General features: G+C 37.0%; 1 protein-coding gene across 1 annotated transcript; it reads right to left on the bottom strand.

Annotated features, from left to right (window-relative positions):
• Positions 1–1717: 1717 nt before the first annotated feature.
• On the bottom strand, positions 1718–21183 carry kcnk10a (potassium channel, subfamily K, member 10a). Its single transcript, XM_079583748.1, has 7 exons — positions 20955–21183; positions 18620–19002; positions 10591–10708; positions 9131–9291; positions 6618–6810; positions 5128–5270; positions 1718–4236 (listed from the first exon to the last, which is right to left on the bottom strand). The coding sequence occupies exons 1-7, from the start codon at positions 21007–21009 to the stop codon at positions 3580–3582; spliced, it is 1710 nt and encodes a 569-aa protein (XP_079439874.1). The 5' UTR covers positions 21010–21183; the 3' UTR covers positions 1718–3579.
• Between the last annotated feature and the right edge of the window lie 3659 nt (positions 21184–24842).

Below are 24842 nucleotides of genomic sequence, written 5' to 3'. Positions count from 1 at the left end.
GAATGGAGAGACCTGCATTTAACTGATCCCCTTAGGGCGACAGACCCAAGGTTTCCACATCTCTGGCCTGTGATAAAAGGTCAATCCTGGCTGGAAACTCCCACAGGAGACGGTCTTCATGTTACATGAAGAAGACGAACGCCATCCTGGTGAACACTATCTACTCGAGCACCAAAAACTCTCTTTTTGTTGTTGCCTATACAAGGAGCCAGGCACAGACGTCACCCTTGAATCAGCCTTGGCCCCACATGGGCCAAAAATTCAGGACATGCCACTAGTCATATAAGCACTCAACTCACTGCTGTCATGTGTGGAGTAACTGCAGTACAGAATAATTGGGTAAGTTTTGAACACTTTTTAATTACATTGTGGTGTAGAGATGTGCTTGCGAGTGTGTGAAACTGTTGCTTGTGAGAAAATGGAAAGGATGTTGAGAGGTGGAAAGCTGTAGAAATATGTGTTGTACAAAATGTTGTACTTAAATTAAGTCAGACAAGTGTACTGGAAGATTTAAGTGTGTGAGCTTAAAGGTGATGATCATATTTTTATTTAAACACAATCTAAAGTTGTCTAAAAATCATCCATTTGATGAGCAACAACTTGCATTCATTTATGGGTCTAGTTTACATGGTCATAATGTAAATTGAGAAATTGGGTATCATTTTTGTATTTAGGTTTTTAATCACATTACACGCTAGTCTTGCCAACACTTTCACAAACATCTTTTTTTAAAGTGAAAAAGGCTATATATTTGATGAACTATACATATTCTGGTGGTGTACAGTTTCTCTATAGACTCTAATTATAAGTGTATTCTTGTACCCATATACATGTTTTGTTCTTTTTTTCAATCCGAGGGATGCCAATAAATGTGTATTGTCTTAAATGGTTTCTTTAAAATTAACTCTCCACCTTCCAGATAATGACAAGGAGAATTCAGATAAATACAGTAATTTTGCGAAATTAACATTTTATTCATATATTTCCACATGATTGATTGATTGATTGATTGATTGAATAGAACAAATAAAGAAAAAAAATTCTCAAATGTATATGCAATTTATAGTTTAAGTGTTGCTTTATGGACTACTATTAACTGAAAAAAATGGGATAACGTTTGAACCTCATAAGATGATAAGATGTACATTAATGGAGCCAAACACACACACACACACACATACCGTGTGCGCGTACACACAAAACCTTCAAGATGTTCGCAAAGGACATTACTTCTACATTTACCTCCATTTACAGCTTCTTCACTATTATTGACTCAGGTGTCAAGGTCGGTAATGTTGAGAAGAGCTGCTTCCCATAGCTCAATAATGTAAGCGGCGGTATGCAATCAAATTGACATTTCTCTTGCAGTGACGGCAGTGCGAACAATTTAGCCAATCAAATATTTAGTTTTTTTAATTTACCTGTTATTGAGCATTTAGATCAATGTCTGTTGTACTCTGGCTAATTTTCATTCAAGACCTATTATAAGAGGCATCACTTCCCCATCTAGGTTGCACAATATTTGCCATTGAGTGTTATTTCATTTGTTGTTTTTTGTGAATTCTTATGTTTCAAGTTGACCTTTGAGTGAGGACCTATATATATTTGATAAAAACACTGCCTCAGGACATTTAGAAAACAGCAAACAAACCATTGATTTTTCTTCATCTGTGTTTATTTCTAAAAGGCACTCACTACATTGAATGTAATGGTTGCAAGATACTGCAGATACTGCGAACAGCAATTCACTAGCATGTGCAGCCCGACGTAGAGCTCAAACTTGGACATTTCAAAGTCTCAAGAAGCATGTTTGTGGTACAATCAATACCATAGCATGATAACATATTAGCACAATAGCATGCTTTAGGGATCCATGTCTCTAAATTGTATTGAATGCTTTAAAATATTGTACATTTTCATAGCTTTTTTTTCTTATCACAAATATTCAGTCCGTCGCTGCATTCGCTCTAGACTATTGCAAACATGAAAAGAGTAATTAACATTATCTTAACAACAAGCATTTTGCTGCAGCTGTAGATGTTTGTATGTGTGCGTTTACGAGTTGGTGGGAATGAGGTACTGATACGTGTCTCTGCCAAAGGGAGTTTTCATTAATACAGTCAGCAAGACAACAATCACATCAGACGAAGCGGTATTTGGTTTAAACGCAAACACACACGCAAATATGTTGGACGCTCCCAGGCGATAAGCACAAAATAATTTAGTGGTGCATCAAAAGTCTAGTCCAGAAGTATTCTGGAAAAGAAGAGGCGATAATTGTAAACCATAGAAAGAAACTTGTAAAAAGTGCAACATGTGAAGACCTTGTGAAACATGTACAGTTAATATTTTCAACAAAGGGTTTCTTGCAAAAAATCAATTAAAATAAATAGTAATAATAATAATATTGTCCTGTCAATGGAACATCGTGCCAAACTGTATGTCTTTCATCCACATATTCAAAGTCTAGTCGAATTCAATTCAAACAAGTTATTAAAAATGCTATTATTTAACATTGTTCATATGTTAATGTTGTGGAATCACCACTGTCAGACAACTAATAAAGTGTTAAGACAATGGCTTGAAGGGATAGGTCACACCAAAATATAATTTTTTATCAACATCCAATGTTTTGGATCCCATTGACTTTCTTGTGTGGACAAAAAAACGTTTGAAACATTGAAAATATCTTCATTTGGGTTCTGCAAAAAAAAAGAAAGGCATGCAGGTTTAGAGCAATTTTTGGGGTAAAATATCACAATAAATAAAATGGATATTGAAATGGATAAACCATTCAGTGGTTTGTGATTAAACTCTACTAGACTATCTTTTTATTACATAATGTTTTCATTTCTACCTTATGGCTTCTCTTACGTCCCATTGTCCTAAACTTTCAAAATATTAAAATAGTACTGTGTAGCAACAGCATTAGCAGGAAATTGTATGTCAGACATACCGTACAATTGAACAACTACAGTAGGACTACAAGCCCTGAGATTTTATAGGTTAACTTCATAAATCTGGATCACATAATGGTGCACTTGTATTACAGGACAGTAGAGCTCCGTGCATATACAACATGTCAACAATTGAACATGGTTTTTTAATCTTCGAAGAGATTTATCATCTTTGATCTTGGGGGATTCAAGACTCAAGATTAGTTTCTCCATTTAGTTTCTCCATATGGGTGGGAAATCTTGACAAACGTAGTTATGTTTCTGGATAAATTACCTTGAATTACAGTCTGGCAGAGAGAACATTGAAAGTGCAGCACTTTTTTTAGTTACACTTCAAAGAACTGCCATTGTAGCTTGCTACAGATTTTTCATTCGTTTTCCAGGACTTTTGGAGAGATTCTTCCCAACTTATACAAGCATTTCTCAGCGGTCTGAAGAAGAGGGCTAAGTGTCTTCCAGTGCTACACTCGCCATATTTCCATTATCAAGTTATCAGGACACAGTGAACAGTTAAATGAACAGCAGAAGTTGAGATTCTCACATCTCAGATCAGGGTAAGGGCTAAACAAGGCACTTTAGGCATCTGTTATTTATTTAAATTCCTTAAATAAAGCGGTTCCTTCTAGGGCTCCATCTGCAAATGGAACTCTTTGTCTTCAAGTTTTGTCTCATTTTCTTCCTCTTTGGTCTGTGGTGGTAGAGGCATGAATCCGTTTTGTTTATTGGGGCTCTCCACAAAGAGAGGTAAGTTGGTCAGACTGGTGTTGACCTCTTTCTCAAGCTCCTCGTCCTCTGCCTCTTTCTTCTCCTCGTCCATTGTGGGAGTATTACAACTGAATGAATCTAAGGCTTTCCGACCGTCGTCTGGGATGTTCTTCCTCAACTCTTTGTTCTTGCTCCTCTTGGCTAGTTTTGTGACGGAACCAAGGCGGTTGAAAATGTTATCTTCAGAGTATGCCTGGCTGGGGTCGCTCAGTCGATGCTCATTCTGCTCAATTCGTAGACGTAGGTTGTTGAGTTTTGTGTCGATGCTCTCCTGGGAGGATGTCTTGAAATTGGTGGCATCCAGGCTATTGAAGGCAGCTCGACGTTCAGGGGACAGCATGTCTAGGGAATGGGCCCGCTGGTCGAAACCCAGCTGCCTACGCTCCATGCTGCGAATGGTGGCGGCCCTCTGCAGTTTGTCATGAACTTCCACACTCAGTCGACGTCTGGTCTCACGGAGCTCTGCTCGAACGTTGGCCTTCCACTCTGCGGCGTGAGCTTTAATTTCACCCACCTTGAACAAGATAACAATGGTAAATAAACCTGTGAGCCTTTAGTTGTCCATGCAAATAATTTATTTAACTTTTTACAGGTCAATGAAATATACTAGTGTCTGTGATAAAGAAACAGAAAAAAAACACATGCCAAATTCTTAGAAATGTACTTTAGTTATTCATGTTGATTTCAGATCGTTTTGAAAAAATTCTGAGAATTCAAGAAAAACTCATGTGGTGTAACCATTAAGTTAAAAGTAATATTTTCCTGAAACACACGTGAGTGTACACCTCTTAATAATTATTTAAAAAAATGTATTTAAAAAAAAAGTATCAAAGAAAAATATGCAATTTACAAATATCATGATTTTTTTATTAATATACATCAGCGTCTTTGATGGGTTGCACCACATGACATTTTGCCAGCCAGCCTTGTGATTTAAAAACATAAGATTATTGGATATTAAGAGACTTATTGACCTTGACCTGCAGGTCCTCTCTAAGAAATAATCTATGATATTTTTTTTGTGCATGTTGTTTGCTTCACAAGTATTTGGTTTTCTCTAAAAATCAAAAGTTATTTATAAAAAAAAGTTAATTAGTTTTGCTTTTATTATTACAAAAAAATCATATTATGGATTATGATATCAGGAAAGTTGTATCACCCTGATATGTTTGCCTTTATGCTCCTAAACATCCCTAAATGAATTATAATACAGAAATTAAAAACATGTTCATTAAATAAGAGCCATATTCAAGTTATTGTATACAGTATACTTTAAATTGCATTTCCATTGTGTTTTTTAGTATAAATTAAGCTATGAGCATTACAACATTAACCTTTACATCATACAAGTATAACAGCTTAGCTGGAATAATTAAGGTAAATGCAATGCTACTTTAAGTCTCACCTCCATTTTTGTCTTTTTAGAAAGCACCCTCAGCCAGTCTCCAATCATGCTTAGAACTGCAGCAAAGTATGCCAGTCCAACTAGGATCCAGAACCACACCAGCGGCCTGTACCATTTACGGTACTCAATTCTTCTATTGCCTCCTGGAAGAGATGCATAAATGACACTTTCATTTCAGAGATGCAACCATTTGATTGTCTTTTAAACTTACAAGGATACTTGAGACATGCATCAACACCTCCTGCCAAATTCACGAAGCTATTTTCTTGACAACAGCAATCAGGCAAGCTCAGTTTTTTTCTTGACAATTCATGGTGTCTGGAAGTACAAATACTTTCAAAAAGACAATAAAATGCTTTTATATGGTGTATGCTTTATTCGGGTAGTAATTGAAACAAAGTCTGTAATGGAACTTGATAAGTACAGTTATTTTTGCCTACCAAAGCAAACCAAAAGCCATTGCAACTGTCCCATGACAGGAATCTACAGTAAATAAGAATACATGTGATTTAAATGTGTATTTAAAATATCAAAATACTATTTAAGTGTTTATTAACTTCTGCTCATTTTTGTTCCAATTTTTTATTTATTAATATACAATTTATTAATAAAAAATATACTATAATCATTTTGAAAATTAGTTTTTTATTTTGACTAACCAAATCAAGGTCACTTTTTATCATGCTTTCCTCATTTGCTAATATCCCAAATGGCCAGTATAGATTTTGTTTTAGGATTTTGGGCTGTCCCGGACAAAAGATGACCAATTGTGGTGATTTCTGTGGTCGCGGCTGTCATTTTCTAAATGGCGGTCCTACATCGTACAGTAAGAGGTTGAAAAAAAAAAGATTAGTCTTGCGACCAAAGATATAACCTGAGATAATTTTCTGATTGTGTCAGATATGTATCATCTCACAGTGTGTTTGCTGCTACGACCTACGTCTACTGACTAGCCAATAAAAATGCAACAGGAAATGACGTATTCATCAATGCGACATGGCGCTAAAACTTAAAAATATTTACCTCAAGCTCCATTTGCAAAATTTGCATGCCAAGTTTGCACTATTTTCCCTAGCCATGACCGCATCCATATTCTCCTCTTTCGCTTCCTCCTCTTTTTTCAGCACACATAAAACCACCATTGCCAAAGTGCAATTCATCTCGCTCTATTTGTTTACCACTAGCACATGCTGATGATGTTTTATTCTTCCATGCTAACTTGCATTAAATTTTTTTATATTTACTTTGAATATTTATTGTGATTTCTATAAAAAAAAATGTTTTAATTAGGACTGTCCATCAGATGTGTTATGATTTCCAGCATAGATTTAGTTGAAATGTGAAGGGTATGACATTAAATCTGATATTTAATGTCAGAAAGAAACAAAAATGACAGAAATCTACAAATGTTAGACATTATTGGTGGACAAATTAAATAAACAAGTGTGAGAAGTGATTTTTCACATTTATTAAAAGTAAATTTTGCTTACCTGCAACGTAATCTCCGATCCCAACAGTCGTCAGGGTGATAACCACAAAATAGATCGCATCCAGCCCGGTCCATCCTTCGATGTGCTTGAAGATGACGGCTGGTATGGTGACGAAGAGGATGCAGCCAGCCAGGATGAAGAGCAACGTGGAGGCCACTCGGATCTTGGTCTGGCTTATTTGATTGTGTTTGCGCTGGGAGGGGTGAAATAGACAAAAAGCAATATCAACATGAAGCGACATTCTTAGTCATGCAAACAGCACGACTTCATTGCCAGCAGCGGCCGCATGTGGCATGAGAAGACATTTCGTGACTTTGTGAAGGTGGCATGTGTTCATTAGCTCTCTGAAGGGTCTAATGATGATCTGAAGGAGATTGATTAGCAGTAATGAGGTGTGATCTCAACCCGTACTGCAGATGCTGGAGCCTGCTGGCATCACGAGCCACAGTTCTCTGTTTGTTTATTAGGCCTTTACCTCTGCTGTGCAGACACTGACTAACCTAACACAAACATAGTCCTGACTAATGCCTCCCAGGAACTGATGAAAAAGAGTGACCTTGCATACTCCAATATGATAAACATAACACTTGACGTGCTAATTGACCGTTCTCAAAGACCCGCCCCCCCCTTAGTTACTGTCGCTATGTCCGACAAGCTACGCCACTCTCACGCCACACCATGTTCTCACGCAGTGAAAAATACATTGCGGAGCAGAGAGGACACTGACAATACAACGGCAGACAGGACAGACCAGGTTACTTTTCGGTTACTTTTGATATTAATCATATTAAACAAAGTCTCACCTTTCACATTTGGTCATTAAAAAAAAAGAAGAAAGAACAATAAATACCATTTTGTGGCTCTTTAATGTGTCTGACAGATCGCTGTAGAGCATCAGTTAAAGCTGCTCGTGAACCTCTTCCTTCTAGTTAATTTATAGCATCAAATAAACATGAATGAACATAAGAAGTAATGTTATTTTAACTGCGTAAAGGAGTCAGTACACTCCGTTTTTCAAGTTCAAATCCTCCCATGTTAATCTACTAACTCTCCTGACTGCTTTGTCGGACACAATGGCGGATGGCGAAGTATGATTGGTCAGATCACCTGTCAATCAAGCTCCCTGCGAAGGGTCAATTGTCAGAGTATATTTATATTAGAACATTTAACATAAAAATACATTGTCGGTTTAATTAGTTTGAAATCATCACAGTAGTGTTTTTTCAGGTATGCAAAGAATCGTTCAAATGTTTGGTGTTGCTTTTGAAAGAAGTCTCATACTTACCAAGACTGCATTTATTTGACACAAAAAATACAGTAAATATAATTACAAATCAAGAATAACTGTTTTATATTTTTGTAATGTATTTGAGATGAAAAGCTGAATTTCCAGCATCATTAATCCAGTCTTCAGTGCCACATGATTCTTCAGAAATTATTGTGATGATGAATTGATGCTCAAGAAACATTTCTTATTATTATCAATGTTAAAAAAACAGTTGTGCTGCATACATTGTTTTGTGGACACAGTGATATAGAAATGAAAAGATTAATGTATATGTTGTATCTGTGAATCTTTGATCAATTTAATGTGTCCTTGCTAAATAAAAGTATTATTTCATGCGTTTCTATAACCCCCAGACATATTTGTAAATGCAATTCTGAGAATAAAAGTCAGAATTGTGAGATGTCAACTCGCAATTGCGTGATAAAAAGTCACAATTCAGTTTTTATTTTTTTATTCCATGGCCCAAAATATAAAATATCATACATATACTGTATAGCATGTTTGAAGTACTACTCCTTCTGGATGGAATCTTAGTCTGAAGCTAAAAAAATCTGCGCCCATGCATTTTCTGTTATAAAACGGATAGTTCCAGTCCTTGATTCTGATTGGTTGAGCCGCTTTCAAAGCCGTTTTAAATTACTCAACAAACATACACCTGTGACTACATTACATTAGTATTACTGCGCTACTGGCGTTTGTGATTATTTGTTTCTGCATGTTGCTTAGCAACCTCTTTGGAACTGCATTGCTTGGCAGAGGAATGAATGTGTTATAACTATACATTTTTTGTTGCTGGTGTTTATTTTATGAATAAAATAAATATTAAAATAAATATTTTTATGGAGTAACCATTTTATAAAAGCAATAAGCCCCTTGAAGCCGTGTTTTACAGTGGATTTAAAACAGCTAAGGGGTATAACTATGCCCCTTAGCTGTTCTAAATCCACTGTAAAACACGTTTTCAAGGGGCGTATTGCTTTATTAAGCTCCTACTGCCCAAAACTTTCTGACTTTTTTTAAGTAGCAATGACTCGTCTTGATTGCAAATCGGAAAGAAATCTGGGCAAAATTTGTGTATTGTTTTCCAGCCTTCAGACATGTGCCTTATACATATTACCACAAAGTCCATTGAACGTCTATCCACTTATCTTAACTTAACCTAACTTAATCTTGTTTTCGAAAACCTAGGAAGAAACTCTTGTTTTGTGCTCAACAATTCACTTACCCTAAACATTTTCTCCACTTTAGCGATGCTCTTCACAAAAATAGTCCCTAGTTGATCACCAACACCAGCCAGCAGAAAGCCAAAGAGTGGGATGCCAAATATTGCATAAAGGATGCAGAAAATCTTCCCACCCTCTGTGCTTGGAGCAATGTTGCCATAACCTTAAAAAGACAAGAGAGTAATGCTGTAAATTAAGACGCAGCTGAAGAGGACAGTAGCATTAGGATATCAAGTTAAGTTAAGTATATTCAATATGACATATGAAGGATGTAGTTCAATAAAAAATGTCATATAATGGTAGGGGGTTCACAGAAAGAGGAATTTATTGACTAATTATATAGATATTTAGTTCAAATACTGCAAGCTACACAAAATCAGATAAAAAAGTCATTAACGTCTTTTTATTATGGCAGATTATGGCACTCCAAATCAGTCTGTTACTTTTTAGGTTTAACGTGCATTATAGGAAATTGCCTCCCATGGTCCCCATGGATCACAATGTGTCTTCTGAGAGCATGTTTGAAGGTTTAGCAACTGAAGTGTAAAAACTAATCTTGTTTATGCCTTTGTCCATTGCCCACTGGATGGCTGAGCCAATGAGAAATGACACTGAGAGTCAAGTCAGCATTTAAATAGTCACCTGCATTGCACAACAACTTCTTTAAGTAATCAATCACAGGCTCTGGCAGGTAACACAGCGAGCAGCTTATGGACTTCAAGTGTATTACATCAGACCTCCAATGGAGTGCAAGTGGGGAAACACTGCCTCCGTTTGCATTCCTGTCCATCTATTTTTAAAAATGCATGTATGTATTATATACAGATTTTCAACCAATTTATTTCATCTGGACTATAATATGTCCTCCAAAAGCATGAGTAGTTTCATTTTGTTTGACGGCTGAAGCTGCAGTTTCACACGTGGCATATAAGTGGGTTTGGCGGAGAAAAAAAAGAAAAAATATTGATCGGTGGTTATAGGGTCTGGCATAATGACTGAAAGTGAGACTATAAATGTATGACATGAGCAAATGCCTTGTATTTGGCTTGAGCTATGCATATTAATGTGGTTTGTAGAAGTCTAGTTCCTTGTGGTAACCGTCTGGCTTTCACTTTATTTTGATGGTCCCTTTAACACATTCTGTTGACTATAAGTAACGTTGTATCTATGTCTAGTCTACTAACTCTCATTAAAGTGTTAGTAGAGTATTAGTAGACTGTTAGGGTTAGAATAAGTTGACATGTACTTGCAAAGCTACTTATAGTCAGTAGTCTGTTGGGGAGAATCACAATAAAGAGTTAGCAGATATTAAGCAGACAGTCTACTAATACTCTAATGAAAGTTAGTGGACAAAGTTGCAAAGTTACTTCTAGTCAACAGAATGTTCAAAAGGGACCATCAAAATAAAGTGTTATCACAGTTTGAAATGCATTTATAACATAAAGGTATGTCTAGGTGTTACCTATTGTTGTTATCACAGTCCCAGCGAAGAAAAAGGAACTCCCCAAGTCCCAGTGACTGGAGTTGTATGACGTGTCTCCGATAGGACTGACTCCAGCGTTCACTGCATCTACAGAGTGCTGGGAAGAGATAAGACTGGAGTTAAGGTCATTGCATGAGCAGCACGGCTTTCAAATGATTAATAGTCCATTCCAGTGACAGATCATTTAATCTGGTAATGAAATTCAAAATTGGCATCAGGCCAGAATAAACAAATAATTTCAACATCTAAATGGACTGAAACTCTAAAATCCATACTGATATTGAATGAATGAAGTGTTATGAAGTATTTACTTGAAAATAGCAAAACGCTGTAAGGATTTTAAGCTCTTTTGTGCAATTTCTAAACCAATATCTCAAAAATAATGACCCATACATTCACAGAGACAGCTCTCTCACAGTTGTCAAAAATACTTAAGGTCTATTATTCCGAAATTTTCGTATGCGTTTTTCCATACGAATGCTTTCACCGATGCGAAAACCGCACCAATTTTTTTCGGCCAAAAGTGTGTAAACGTGATTGACACAACATGAGGTTGTAAATTGTTTTTAAATGTGCACAAATTTCGGTGCAAGGACCTTTAGATTAAAATAATTTACAGTTATTTATCTAATAATAATAATAATATTTACAATAAGTTTTCAGCACTTTGTGCTTGAACCCCTAATAATACAGCAACCCAGGCTCTTTGGAAAAACTTGCAGTGGCAACATATCTGCACAATATCACATAGCTTCTTGCACATGTCATGATACTTTAAAAGCAAAATGTCCAGTGAGTGACACTAAAAGCACATTTAGTTTCATCCGAAACAGATGAACGTGAATCTGGCGACATTACGTTGGTATCACGCATGTTGTTTGATTTCGGCAGTTTGAAAATTACACGTGCGGTGATAAAATGTGATGCTAACACAACCATGCCATTTTTGCTTACTTTTACAAGTCTTTGAGCTCTTTTATCGAGACTTGTGTTTCACAAGACTCCAAATCTCAAGTGCAACACTTTTATTAGTTGAGCCGAGCAAGTTTACCAGAGTACATACAGAAAGTCAAACATATGGAGCTTTTTATGTGATGCAAACATAAAAAAATGTAACATCCACTATGGTAAAAGTGTTTTGAGGTCATAACATTGTACTGTGCATGGAAATGTGTGGAAATAAGTTTTTGAATTGTAATGATTGTGTAGAGGTAGTATTTTTCCAAAAAGCCCATAAATCAAATAGTATATAATGCATAATGCATAATACATGTTGTCTCAGACATTCTAGTAATGTCTGGAAGAATTTCACAGAACAAACAATAAATAAATCCTCCTTTGTCACGCAAACTGCAGTTTTCCACATAGTTTGTCATGGTCAAGGCATCCTACTGAGGAGATGATTCAAATGAGCCGTCCAGCATTAATGAGCCTATGACGATCAGATGTATCATTAACAGAGAGGAACTGGGAGGGCGGATCAGAAAACGGTCACTCAGCCCAACAGGAAACCTGGAGAGCAGATGGAAGAACTATACTGAGATCAACAGGAAGCGGCTCAGGTGCGAGAAACAAGCGTGTGGGCAGCTGAAGGGCAGGTACACAAGGGCAGATTCAGAATCTCTCGGTCTAGACTGGATGCGTAATACCAAGTTTGAGCCAAAAGCAGAGCCTGATGGCAAGAGAAAATAATGGAAATTTTGCACATTTGCTGATCAAAACTATTTTACAGAACTAAGTAAGTTACGCTCTTTATTAATAATAAAGAATAGCAATCAATCAGCTTGAGATTTTTGGAAACTGCTGTCCCTTGGATGGATGCTCTTCGAAGAGATCAATTTTCTCTTATAATGGAATGTTCTCGAACAGTTTACCACAAATGGGTTTTACCTCAACACAGACTGCTAGAAAGCAAAAATGTGCATCCCATCTGTTTGTGCAACACCAACTCTTCTTCAAATTCATCACTGAACTGATCTGAATATCATTTTATTCCATCTGCTTGCAAGGGTGATCTGTCTATGTGCCCTACATGGAGATGTTATACCACTTTTATGGTGGTAAGAACATGATTTCAAAGAAACATGCATGCATCTTTACAGCGGACAGCAGGTGCTCAGATGATAGTGTCTGGAAGCTTTCAATCTCACCATGAGTCATTTTGACAGAAGTAAACTATATATAAGCTGTAAATACTGACCTGAGTATCATGAGCAATCTTTTTTTTCTAGCTATAAGATTCTGCTTTAAACCCAGCCAAATGAATCAGGCAACCACATCTTTACTAATCACTGTGGCACTGTGCCCTGATTCCAAATCAAATTCAAACAATATCTGACTCTTTTTTTTTTTTTAAACATGCTTTTGGTATAATGTATGCAGATTTGTCATATATAGTACTGTTTCCAAAATGACAAAATCACTACTCTCAAGCCTCATGGTAACCGGTTACAATCACACAGTGGCACAAGACCCTCTTTCTTTCATTTTGCTGGGCCTTCTTAGTTGCTATATACATGGTATTTTGCAATTGATTGAACATTTATATTTTTATTAATTTATTTATCTCTTATACACTTTGGTGATTATATTAGCAAATCAGCTGAAACATACAATTCAAACTGTATTGATTGTCAACAGAGTTTATACGGGTCCCAGATGTAAAACATGTATTCAAATGTCTTTTTGAATATTTTTTCTTCTGATTTTTGTGGTAAAATATGACTTGGGGTTCATGAGGTATGAATATGAGGTTAATTTTAATTATGAGGTTCATACTGGATATTATTAATCCATAATATATTTTACCCCACAAGTTAAAAAAAGAAAATCCAATTCTCATAACTCTAAACAAAATATAAAGTCTCAGTCTCAAGTATTTATATACAGTATTGTGTTGTATGGATCATCATTAAACATTATGTTTTATTTTTTATTTTGATTATTTGTATGTATATTATTTGTTTTGGGGGGAAATGTACCCTGTTACAGAACATTTCTTAAAAGGTTCCGTGAGTATTTCACTTTCAAATCGTTCTTATATATCATTTATATGTTTATATTGTTTGTGTAATTCTAGTAGTGAAAAATATCAAGCCATTTGGATAAAAGATATGATCCATTTTTTTTTCTTGTCTTGTCAGTATCAGAGGTGTAGTAAGTAGGATAAATAACAGTATAAAGTCAAATGTAATTGAATATTTTCTTTAATTTTCTTTGCAAGTAGAGTTATGTAACTGGAAGTGAAGAATCTGAGCAAATGCCGAAGCAATTCCTAGAGCTGCAGACCAGACAGAACATACAGTCCACTAATGCTTGAACACTTCCTGGCCATTGAAAACACCTTTTCAGTGTTCATGCTCTGTCTGATGCACAGCTTGAATAAGTGCTTTGGCATTTCTTCAAATTCTTCACCTCCAGTTACATCACTGCCAGATTGCAGTACATATGCACAGCTCGCAGCCCGAGCAGAGCGGAAGCAACAGCTTACATTCAGCTAATCCACATGCCGCTAGCCTGAATCATCGACGTTTTGCAGCATTCATAATCAGCGAATCCGCAAGTTACATCTCTTGCAGCAGATCTGTTTTCCATTTTCTTTGTCTTCCAGCGTTCCAACAACATTCAACAGCAGAAGCCGCTGTCCTACGCCTCTCTCATTCTCTTCTGGAGTCAGTGAGGCTGAGCTATTTTGAAATGGTGCTTTGTTACAAAGCTTTCAAATGCTGCTGGTTCTAGATTAAATTAGGGTTTCAGGTTTTTGATTCAATTATGGTTTTTAACCTCGCCGCCTCAGCGATGGGCGGGCTTCACGTTTTCCCCTGCCCATACTCCTGATGGAGCCCCATTAACGCAAAAAGAATCAAGATTCCCCAACAGATGCTTTTAAGACTTGATTGTTCTTTATCTGCGGAGCTGGATGATTATCATCACTCATCTATCAAAGAAGCTTATGGTCCTTTCATTTGGCTTCTCCTCTCAAGGACATCTAGAGAGAGAAAAAAAACCTTAGCATTTTAGAGCCAAAATCAGACCGGACTAGAACTGCACAACATTGACTACTCAAGATAATCAGAATTCCTGATTTTAGAATGTGTATTTAAATGGTCTTCTGGGAGCACTTTATTTTACAGTCCTGTTCCCTATGTGCACATATACTAATAAATTGGTACTAACCCTGAACCTACCCGCAAACCTAACCTTAACCGATGTAGTTTCCTTATATTACCAGTACTTTCTTGGGTAACTAACTACATTGTGAGTACAATGTAAGTGCACGTACTGTAAAATTAAGTGTAACCCTTCCAGTCAGTGTTGGTATCATAACCCGTGGAGTGAATAATGAAAGTGGCAGAATAGTTAGACATTGACAGAGTATTGCAGCTGCTTGTATCGTGAACATTGTTTCGGAATTGTATGAAAATATCGGACAATATCATTTAAAATAACACTATAGTTTAGGGTCCAATTCTCACTATTAACTAGTTGGTTATTAGCATGCATATTACTAGCCTTTTGGCTGTTTATTCGTTCATATAAAGCACATATTAATGCATTATTCTGCATGACCATATTCTACATCCCTTAATCCATACCCAATACCTAAACTCAACAACGACCTTACTAACTATTAATAAGCCGTTATTATGAGTTCAATGAGGCAAAAGTCATAGTTAATAGTTAGTTAATAGAGATAATTGGATCCTAATCTAAAGTGTGACCAAAATATCTTAGGACTTGTTAATGGATACCAGTGAATCAGATAATGTAAGTTATTTTTGTTTGGGGTAGTACAATCTAAATGCTAACTTGATGAGCTAGTTTTTACAAGTAGTATATATTTTGCACTCTATTGGGTCATTGGAAAAAAAATTTCAAAACTCCAAAAACGTACATTCAGTTCGTTGAAGTTTCGAGCTGAAATGAACACCAGCGGCAGCAAAACAAGTGCAACTTGTTTTCCCTTCCACACAAATTATGGTTACAGGGGCAGATTGTCAATTAATAAAGATGTATTTCCCGGCAGTTATTTGCACCTTATTTGCAAGTTATGACCTCAAAATACTTTTACCATAGTGCATGATTAATAAACTAATACATTTTGACATTTGTCTCACATAAACAGCTCCATATGTATGGCGTTTCTGATGTAATACACTTGTTTGGTAGGTAGAAACGCCATACATCTGGTACATACATCTGGTACACCTCATTGTTTGTCACCTCTAGCTAAAATGACATGGAAGGTGTGTTTTTTCTCTCACGTTCGCTTTTGTTAACACTATCGGTTAGTTTTAGAATAGGGTTTAATTGAAAATGGTATATTATGTTGAAACGCGATAGAGCATTAATCGGTTAACCCAACCCACCGGACATTTGATTATTAATTCATTGATATATCAAATTATTTAGCATTTGCGAGGAAGAACATATCCTTCAGAATAGCCTTTCCTTTGTGAGGGTGCCTATGATGCCTTACAATGCTGTCTATGTAGGCAGCTCACTTGGTGTTGGAACAGAACCAGAGTCAATATCTGGAAGGTCTCTGCACTTGGGCGCCACTTTCACGGTTTTATGAGGAGCAGTGTGAGCACTGGTCCCTGAAAAGCTCAGGGCTAGCAAAAGGTGACGCATTGCAAGACAAATAAACTGCTTCTGTCAAGCATGGGCATAACCTGATCCTTGTAAACCAGGCTATGAACAGATTACATGGACAAGAATGTAAATATAAATGTAAATATTTTATGAGTTTAATAAAACAAAAACAAAAAACTAAGCATGAAGGTCAGCACTAATCTTATCCCTAAACCTAAAATTAATTTGGGGTGTGAGCAGATCTATAGCAACATACAAAGATTGTACGTATACAGAGATTGTGTGAATTTGCCAAAATGTAAAAATATTTAAGAATTGCCATGAAAGTGTGTTGGGTCTTCAGAAGGCGTACAATAGCATTGCTTAAATACATTTTGATTTCCTAGTTAGTTTCTTTTTTGTTCATTAGTTCCACACACCTGTTTCTGTTCAGTTGATTAGCCTCCCTGAGTATTTAAGCCTCGAGCTATTTCTGTTCATTGTTCGGTGTTGCTAGTTCTCCTGAATATTCTTGTTCTGGGTTATTGGATTTTTTTGGTCATATGCGAGTCACGCGCTTCATTGCAGCAACGCGTGACAATAGTTTACCCAAAATGAAAAAAATATTTATTCAGCCTCATTTCATTCTAAAACTGTATGGCTTTGTTTGTTTGAGAAATGTGTATATATATATATATATATATATATATATATATATAAAATGTTGTCCATATAGAAGTCAATAGGCTTCAATGTTGTTTTTGGTTTACATTCTTCGATATTTATTTTTTGTGTTCCACAGAGGAAAGAAATTCATACAGACTGGGCTGCTGAAAAGGGAGAACAACTTGACCTTTTGTCGTGAGCCCATTGCTTGGGGAGACCAGGTGGGGTGATCATGATTTCACTGCAGATCCGGAATGTAATTTCAACGTGATTGCGTGGAGTCTGTGATGAACGTTTTGCACTGGGCCCAACAATTGCTTACTGAGTCACAACATGAGAGTGAGCAAACGATGACAAACTATTTTTTGGGTGAACTGTCCCTTGATCTTCCATACTGACACAGCAATCAATTTCATTTGCATATTCAAACTTGCCAGGTTTGATGTCAATGACTACATATTTGTTTTTGTGTGTCTCTTAACTTAAGCGACAACGGTCAAAACCGTCACCAGAAGACTTGAAATAAGGCACAGCACTTTTAAAGTCCCCCTGTAGTCAATAATTTCATCCCTTAAAACTCATCTTTGGTTGCCAAAATTACATATTTAAAGTTCTTTCCTTGAAAAAAAAAAAAATTTGACTTAAGATAGCTTGAATGTAACTGTACACCCTTGCCTCATTTAGTAGCCTATAGCCCCGCCTCCACTCGCTCACACCAGCTCAGAGATCCACTCGTTGACGATCACACATTGACGTGACTGGTTACAAGATAGTTTGTGACGTCAGAAACACCAGCGATTTCAAACCGCATTTTTGAGACTGTCTTTGGCTCACTGCAGTTTTAAGGAGAAAATACTTAGCAATAGTGTTGACTTATGAATTTGTACATGGTTTGACTTAAAGCATATTAAAAACAGCACATTGACATAAACAACATTCAAAGCTTGATTTTCACCACAGGGGGACTTTAAGGACTAATTTTAAGGAGCTTTTCTCTATCCTAAGCTGTCAACGACAGTAGACATGGAAAATGCTTTTAAGAGATTATCAATAAACATTAAGATTAAATAAATAGTATTAAAGATTTGCAATATGAAAACATTGTTTGGTCAGAATACTTGGACTAAGGAGAAAGATGCTCTTTGCAGCCAAGGGGATGTAGTTCCATAATCTACCAGCAGGGGCAAATGGGTTCATGCTAATCAGCAAAACCTTGAACCCTTGATGTGAGAGGGGGAAAGTCAATCATAAATCTACCGTACATGAGCTTTGCAGGAATGAAAAATCGTTTTTGTTACACCATTAGACATCACATCATTGACCTGACAAAAATATACTCAGGATTCACAGATTGAAAGGTTGCAGGGTTTGCAATGTTTCCCCCATAAATCTCTGCTGTTTTATTGCTGAGCACATTCCTGAAAAGTCGTGTTAAAGTAGGATCGGTAAGTGGGAACCATTAAAGACCAGAATGGACTTTGCACATTGCTTCGATACTGCAAAACAGATTGATTACTGCCACCATGGGCACTATTCATCAAACACTTCAACGCCTTGCTGTCATAAATCTGCTATGAAAGTCTGCTCTGATATCTTTACATTTATTTTCGTCGGTTGCTCCATTTAGCATTGTCCAACCGCTGTGCCCCGGTCTATTGCATGAGTGAAGCTCACATGTCAGACAGATCGATGAAGCTATATTGTTACACTAGATCTGAGATCCCACTAGGGATGCCTGAGCTCTACTACAGAAAAGCAACAGTTTTACCTTGATGAGCTCTTCCAGCTCATTGGGGGTCACGCAGGGATGTTTCTGCAGGAAGGCGGATTTCTTCAGAGTGATGGTGTCTTTTTGGTTGCTCTCGAAGGGTTGCTCCAGGGCTCTGAACACCAGACCACCAGCGACCAGGTACGCTACCACCACCACAAACACGGCTAGGACAGTCTTCCACTTCATGACTGTGAGGAGGGCTGAGCCGTCCGCCACCGCTTCCATGCTGGCCACCATACTAGAAGGCCGGGAGACAGAAAGGCGGGGTAATGAGCACCCCATGGGGTTCTGCATGGTGGCCACACTGGCCTGCACCAAACTGGACTGCAACATCCCTGATTGGACCTTCTTTGGCGGCACCAGGTTGGTCTGCACTGGCACTGTTGGAAAGAAAGACAATATGTTGTTATGTAATTTACAGCACTGGTTTTTAATTGGTTTTGCATTAGGATTTTAAGGTCATCATGATTTTGCGACATGAGACATGTTCCTGGATCAACCAACATTTCTGTCCGGAAATTTAGTCCTCATCCTATCCCCTAAACCTAACCCTACCCTACCCATAAGTTATCCGTAAAGTGGGAAATGATAGGTGAACAACACTGATGTAGAAGCACCTAACCCTGGTTGTAAGCCTAAACTTGACCAACTGTAGACTTGTCCCTCAAATCTGATTGGTTGATTGGAATGTTGTTCCAGGATCAACATAGACGGTGATCCAGGAACATACTGTACTTGGTGAAATGACGTTCACACAGATTTTACATTGAACACCAGTACACAGTGAACAAAAATGTTTGTACAATCATATATTTTCAGTCAGAAATGTTATTCCAGGATCAACTAAATATGTCGATCTATTTTTAAAAGCTGTTAAACCTATGATATTTGCTATCAAAAGCACTGTTATTTGATGATTTGTTTTTTTGTTGTTGTTGTTTTTTCCCCTGCTGTCCATCACCTTATCAGAACAGACCTGCAATTTACCAGACCAATGATTTACATTATCATATATCCACTGGAAAAACAAACCTATTCAAGAACCAAAAATTAGAATAAAATACAATTTACTTTTTGAGTGAAGGGGTTGCTTTCCTCCTGTGTTCATTATCAGTGCTGCATACCCACACATACACACACTCTTCTGTTGGCTTTCTGAAAACCCATTACAGTAGAAAGCAGATGCAGCACCAGGGTGGAGCAACAAAGCTAGTGTTTCTGACCGACTACATTAATTAACAAATTAAACAGGTAAACACATAAGAACAATGCTAATATGCATATTCTTAAAAAAAACTAAAATCATCTTGTGGAGGTGGTACTGTAAGTAAATTAAATGAATCACACGAAGCATATGAAGAGTAAGCCTCAAATAATTTCCCCTCAACTTTCTTGTATTCAGGCAATGCTTTTGCCTGCAATATGATGTAGTACTACACAGCTGTTTATGTGGACAATCCCTGCAGCATGTACCGCAATAACTCACTGTGACAATCCGATCGGTTGTTTACAAGCTACTTTGAGCTGAGTCTTACTAATTCGAATTTGGATTAAATACATTCAGACAATAATGACTTCAATTGTAGTCGCATTATACGAGGCTCAAAAAAAAAAATTAATCAAACGTAAACGAATTAAATTTTGACAGAATGGTCATCAAGTATGTTTATAACTTTGTATGACATTTGTCTGAAACCTGGTTAATTATATAAACGCCGTATCGTAAATATGTGAGATTGTTTTCGGTATAGTAAGATTAGGTAATGCGCGTGTCCCCCGCGTTTCATTATGCGTGGCTCGTATCTCTGCATAGTACTCGCAGACTTAGACACGTAATGAGCCTCCGTTTAAGATCGCAGGTTAATTTTATATATAGACGTATATGATTTCGTCCTCTTCCATCCTGCTAAACTATCGCAGCAAACATACAGTTTTCTCGGTCACGTCGTGATTGTGATTTATCTTGTGGGGAAGACCTAGACGAGCATGAAGCGATGTTGTGATTGACACGCGTGGATGTGAATATTAATGAAGGTGTCCACTGACAAACTGAGATGGGCAGAATTAAATCCATTATTAGAGACGTTAAACCTTCGATGCAAGACAAACTGATCACAGTCAAATACCTCACCCATTGGTACTCCATCATCATTTTGCGCATCCTGGTTAAAGTGCTTTTGATTGAATCAGTTGGGTTCTTAAATCACTCTACATGACAACTGGCTGCCAGAGCGGGTGTATGCTTCATTATGCTCATTATAACTTCTGTCTAAATTGCGGCATGAACAATATCGCAATGGAGATGCATTTTGGAAAGGAAAGGTATACCTACCCGGTGGAGGGTTCCAGTTCCCTGGTTTCCTTGGGTTTTCCGTTGGAAATTTCATTTTGGGTTGCAGTTTAATTCATGAAATGATCTCGTTTGATGAAGAAAGGAGATAATTCAGGAGATGCGTCGTAATTGTTGAATCATGCAGCGAATTTCCTTGAACACATTGTTTTTAAACGAGACAGGGAGGTAAAGGGGCGCAAGCATGAGATCATCTTCATCTTCAGGCGTGTAGAGGATGTGCTGCTTGACTAGGATGAAACTGCCTCTGTCTCTTCATGGCACTTAAGAGTTCCAGATCACTCCGCCTTTTGCCAATTGCACCATTTCCCGCGCGTCAGAGAGTCTTTGTGTGTGAGGTGGACGGTGAAGGTGCAGCAGAAGTCCACGCGCAGTTGGGGGCATCCTGTGAGCGCTTCGCGAATGGACTATACATCGAGAAGGCTTTTCTCTATAGCCGCAGTATGTGGCAAGCAGGTTTAACATATAGTAGGCTACTGGCTTGTTTCGTTTTTATATGTTTAGTGCTAATTTTCATTTAATAAAAAAATAATCCTATTCCTACCTAAATATTTTAATCGGCAGCTGGAAAACCCCCTGTTTTTTTTTTTTTTTTTTTTTTTTTACAATTCTGCTGTATTTTATGCAATTAATTGTAGGAGGATGACAAATAATTGCTGTACATTTTCCAGTAAAGTAAGATATTACATACAATAATATATGTTTTGTGTTAGTTAAATTACTGTTGTTCTATTTTGCTTTTATTTGAAAAAAAAAAAAGTCAGTCTTCCTACAGGAAATCTAAGTAATTTTGATACCTCAAGTGAATAACACCAAAGCAATGGTGAATTTAAAGGAATACATCACCATTTAGCATTAAGCTTTGTATCATAGAAAACCTGTAGTATTTTTTTAATTACCATGCTTTCCTGCCTCATGTCCCCCTGAGACAAGAGATTTATGTATTTTTTGTCTGGAAAACAAAAAATCGTCAATTTGCATCATCAGAGGCTTTTTTGGCCAGAGGCTAATGTTCCGCATGTTCCATCTTTTTTTAAGCTAAGCTAACAGGCTTTTGCTCTGTGAAGAAAGCTGAGTAGTAGGGGTCCTACTACTGACCATACGTCCTCTTTTTCCCGGACATGTCTGGCCGGGACTGCCCGGGCTCTTCATCCTGACCGCCAAGCAGGTCTTGCTGCTGCAGCAGAGGAGCAAGACCTGCTTGGTGGCCAGGAAGAAGAGCCCGGGCAGACTCAAGCCTGGGGCGGACTGGTGGTGTCAGTGCTTTCGCTGTGCGCCTATGGACACAGATAGAGAGTCTTAATGCTGTCGCAAACTCGTCACGGAGACTCACCATAAAACGGCGTCTTTTCAGTTTCGAGTAATACTTCCGATACTGCCCTCTGTTACCTGGTAGGCGTGGCTTGAGAGTGGCCTCGTAGGGCAGCGAAGCAAATGCATTCTGGGAGTTGTTGTCTTTCATCCACATGAGCCAAAAATACATTTTCTAGCTTTTCTCAGTCTAGAAGAATTACTAGTCAGTCATTTCTACTACATAAATGACCCAATTTAAATACACATTCATCTTTCCAGCGGTGAAGTATCCCTTTAACCAAGGGCTTTTTAACCATTCATTTAAAAATGTTGGCTTCAAAACCAGATGGACATCGGCTTCATGCACTGCATGTGATGTCATTGCGTAATTTTTATTGAGCTGATTTATTTGCGTTTGATTTATTAATCATTTATTTGGTTTCACTTTATTTTGATGGTCCCTTTGGAACATTCTGTTGACAATAAGTAACTTTGCACCTACATGTCTACTAACTCTCATTAGAGTGTTAGCAGAGTATTAGCAGACTGTTAGGTTATGGTTAGAATCAGTTGACAAGTAGTTGCTTATTGTCAGTAGAATGTCTGTTAGGGAGCATCAGAAAAAGTGTTATTAAAGATATGAAATGCAGACAGTCTAATACTCTAGTGAGAGTTAGTTGACATGTAGATACAAAGTTACTAAGAATGTTCAAAAGGGACCATCAAAATAAAGTGTTACCATTTATTTGTATGCCAAGTTTTAGAATTATTTTCAGAATAATTGTGGGCATTAATCCAGAAACTCGATATAAAATAAAAACAGCGCAGGGAATAAACCCAAGAGGTCCTCGCTGCAGCCTGTAGCACGATGACGTAGCTGGATGGTCCAATACGTAGTGGACTCTGTTACGCGCATGCGCGGTGGTGTGTTTTGGTGACGGAAACAATCACACGTGCTTTGATCTTCCAAGAAGAATAAAGTTAATAAAATAAATGGTCACTTGAGTATGCAAGCTCTTTTCCGCCACAGAATAAAACATTTAAAAATATAATTGAGACTTTTTTATCTCACAATTGCGAGTTTACATTTAGCATACTGACTTTATTTCTCAGAATTGTGAGATATAAAGTCAGAATTGCGTGAAATAAAGTCTCAATTGCGTGTTATAAAGTCAGAATTGCGAGATATAAAGTCAGAATTGGGTGTTATAAAGTCAGAATTCTGACTTTTTTTCTCGCAATTCTGAATTTAAAACACATAATTGCGAGTTTATATCTCCCAATTCTGACATATTTTCTCAGAATTGTGTATATAAACTCGCAATTGCGAGTTATAAAGTCAAATAAATATTATTCAAAAATATTATTATTTTTTACCTCAGTAGGCTAGTTTAATATCTCACATCTCACAATTCTGACTTACACGCAATTGCGACTTTATATCATGCCATTCTGACTATCTCCCAATTGAGTATTATAAAGTCAGAATAGCGAGATATAAACATGCAATTCTGAGAAAAAAAGTCTGAATTTCAAGCTATATTTCTCGCAATTGCGAGTTTATATCTCATAATTATGACTTAATAACACGCAATTGCGACTTTATATTACGCAATTCTGACTTAATAACACACAATTGCGACTTTATATCACGCAATTCTTAGATAAAAAGTCAGAATAGTGAGATAAAAATCGCAATTACCTTTTTTATTTCTCACTCCGTGGCGAAAACATGTCTTGCAGACACTGAACAGCAAGAACCTTATGTACAGATCACTGGAAAAACGAATAGCCATTAAAGAAGGAACTCTTACCAGGCAAAATATCATTAAGCACTTTTTTTTGACATCTGACAAGATTTATTTTCTTGATGCTGTTATTATTTTTGCATTTTCCCTTGGATGTTTACTGGTATTGTAAGATGTTTACAGACCTTATTGTATTGTACCTTTAAAATTACAGAGACAATTAGATTATTGACTCATTTTTGCTTCCACTCAACAGCAAATATGACCTGAATAAAATAAAATGGCTAATAATAACAACCCCGCAATATCCCCGCAACATTTAATTATGACAGGTTTATACTGGGTTGATAATGAAAATTAAAAAGGCTTTATTTTAAAATGTTCTATATACACGCATTAAAAAAAAATACTTGCAGTGAGGACATGCTATTAATCTATCAAATGTATGTTCAAAATCATGTGATTGAAATGTTGTAAAATTAACTATTTTGTAGAGAGAAACTCGGATAACTTAGCATCCCATTTATGTAATACTTATTCATCAACAATTACTTACTATTAAACTGTACTACTACTACTACACGGGTTAGATTAGAACATCATCTCAATACAATATTGAGCAAACATGTCACCTTTACCAGCGCAGGCGAATTATAACCATAGATATAGTACGATTATAACCCAGAGATCGTTACTGCGCATGCGTCACCAAAACACACCTCCATCCACTACGTATTGGACCATCCAACTACGTCATCGTGCTACAGGCTGCAGCGAGGGGTGTCTCAATAAACCCATATGTATGCACTCTTTTTTGAAAGCGGATATA

This window comes from Phoxinus phoxinus, assembly GCF_949152265.1.
Source record: "Phoxinus phoxinus genome assembly, chromosome: 16".
Taxonomy (NCBI): domain Eukaryota; kingdom Metazoa; phylum Chordata; class Actinopteri; order Cypriniformes; family Leuciscidae; genus Phoxinus; species Phoxinus phoxinus.
Note: the sequence above shows the minus strand (reverse complement) of the source record. Positions and strands in the feature narration are given on the sequence as shown.

What these genes read in the sequence shown, in the direction of transcription:
- kcnk10a (XM_079583748.1), bottom strand. Translation starts at nt 21,009, where the DNA reads ATGAAATTTCCAACGGAAAACCCAAGGAAACCAGGGAACTGGAACCCT. An exon ending in AGCTGGAAGAGCTCATCAAG is followed by an intron (nt 10,709 to 18,619) that starts GTAAAACTGTTG and finishes ATCTCTTCCCAG; the next exon opens with CACTCTGTAGATGCAGTGAA. An exon ending in GACTGTGATAACAACAATAG is followed by an intron (nt 9,292 to 10,590) that starts GTAACACCTAGA and finishes TGTCTTTTTAAG; the next exon opens with GTTATGGCAACATTGCTCCA.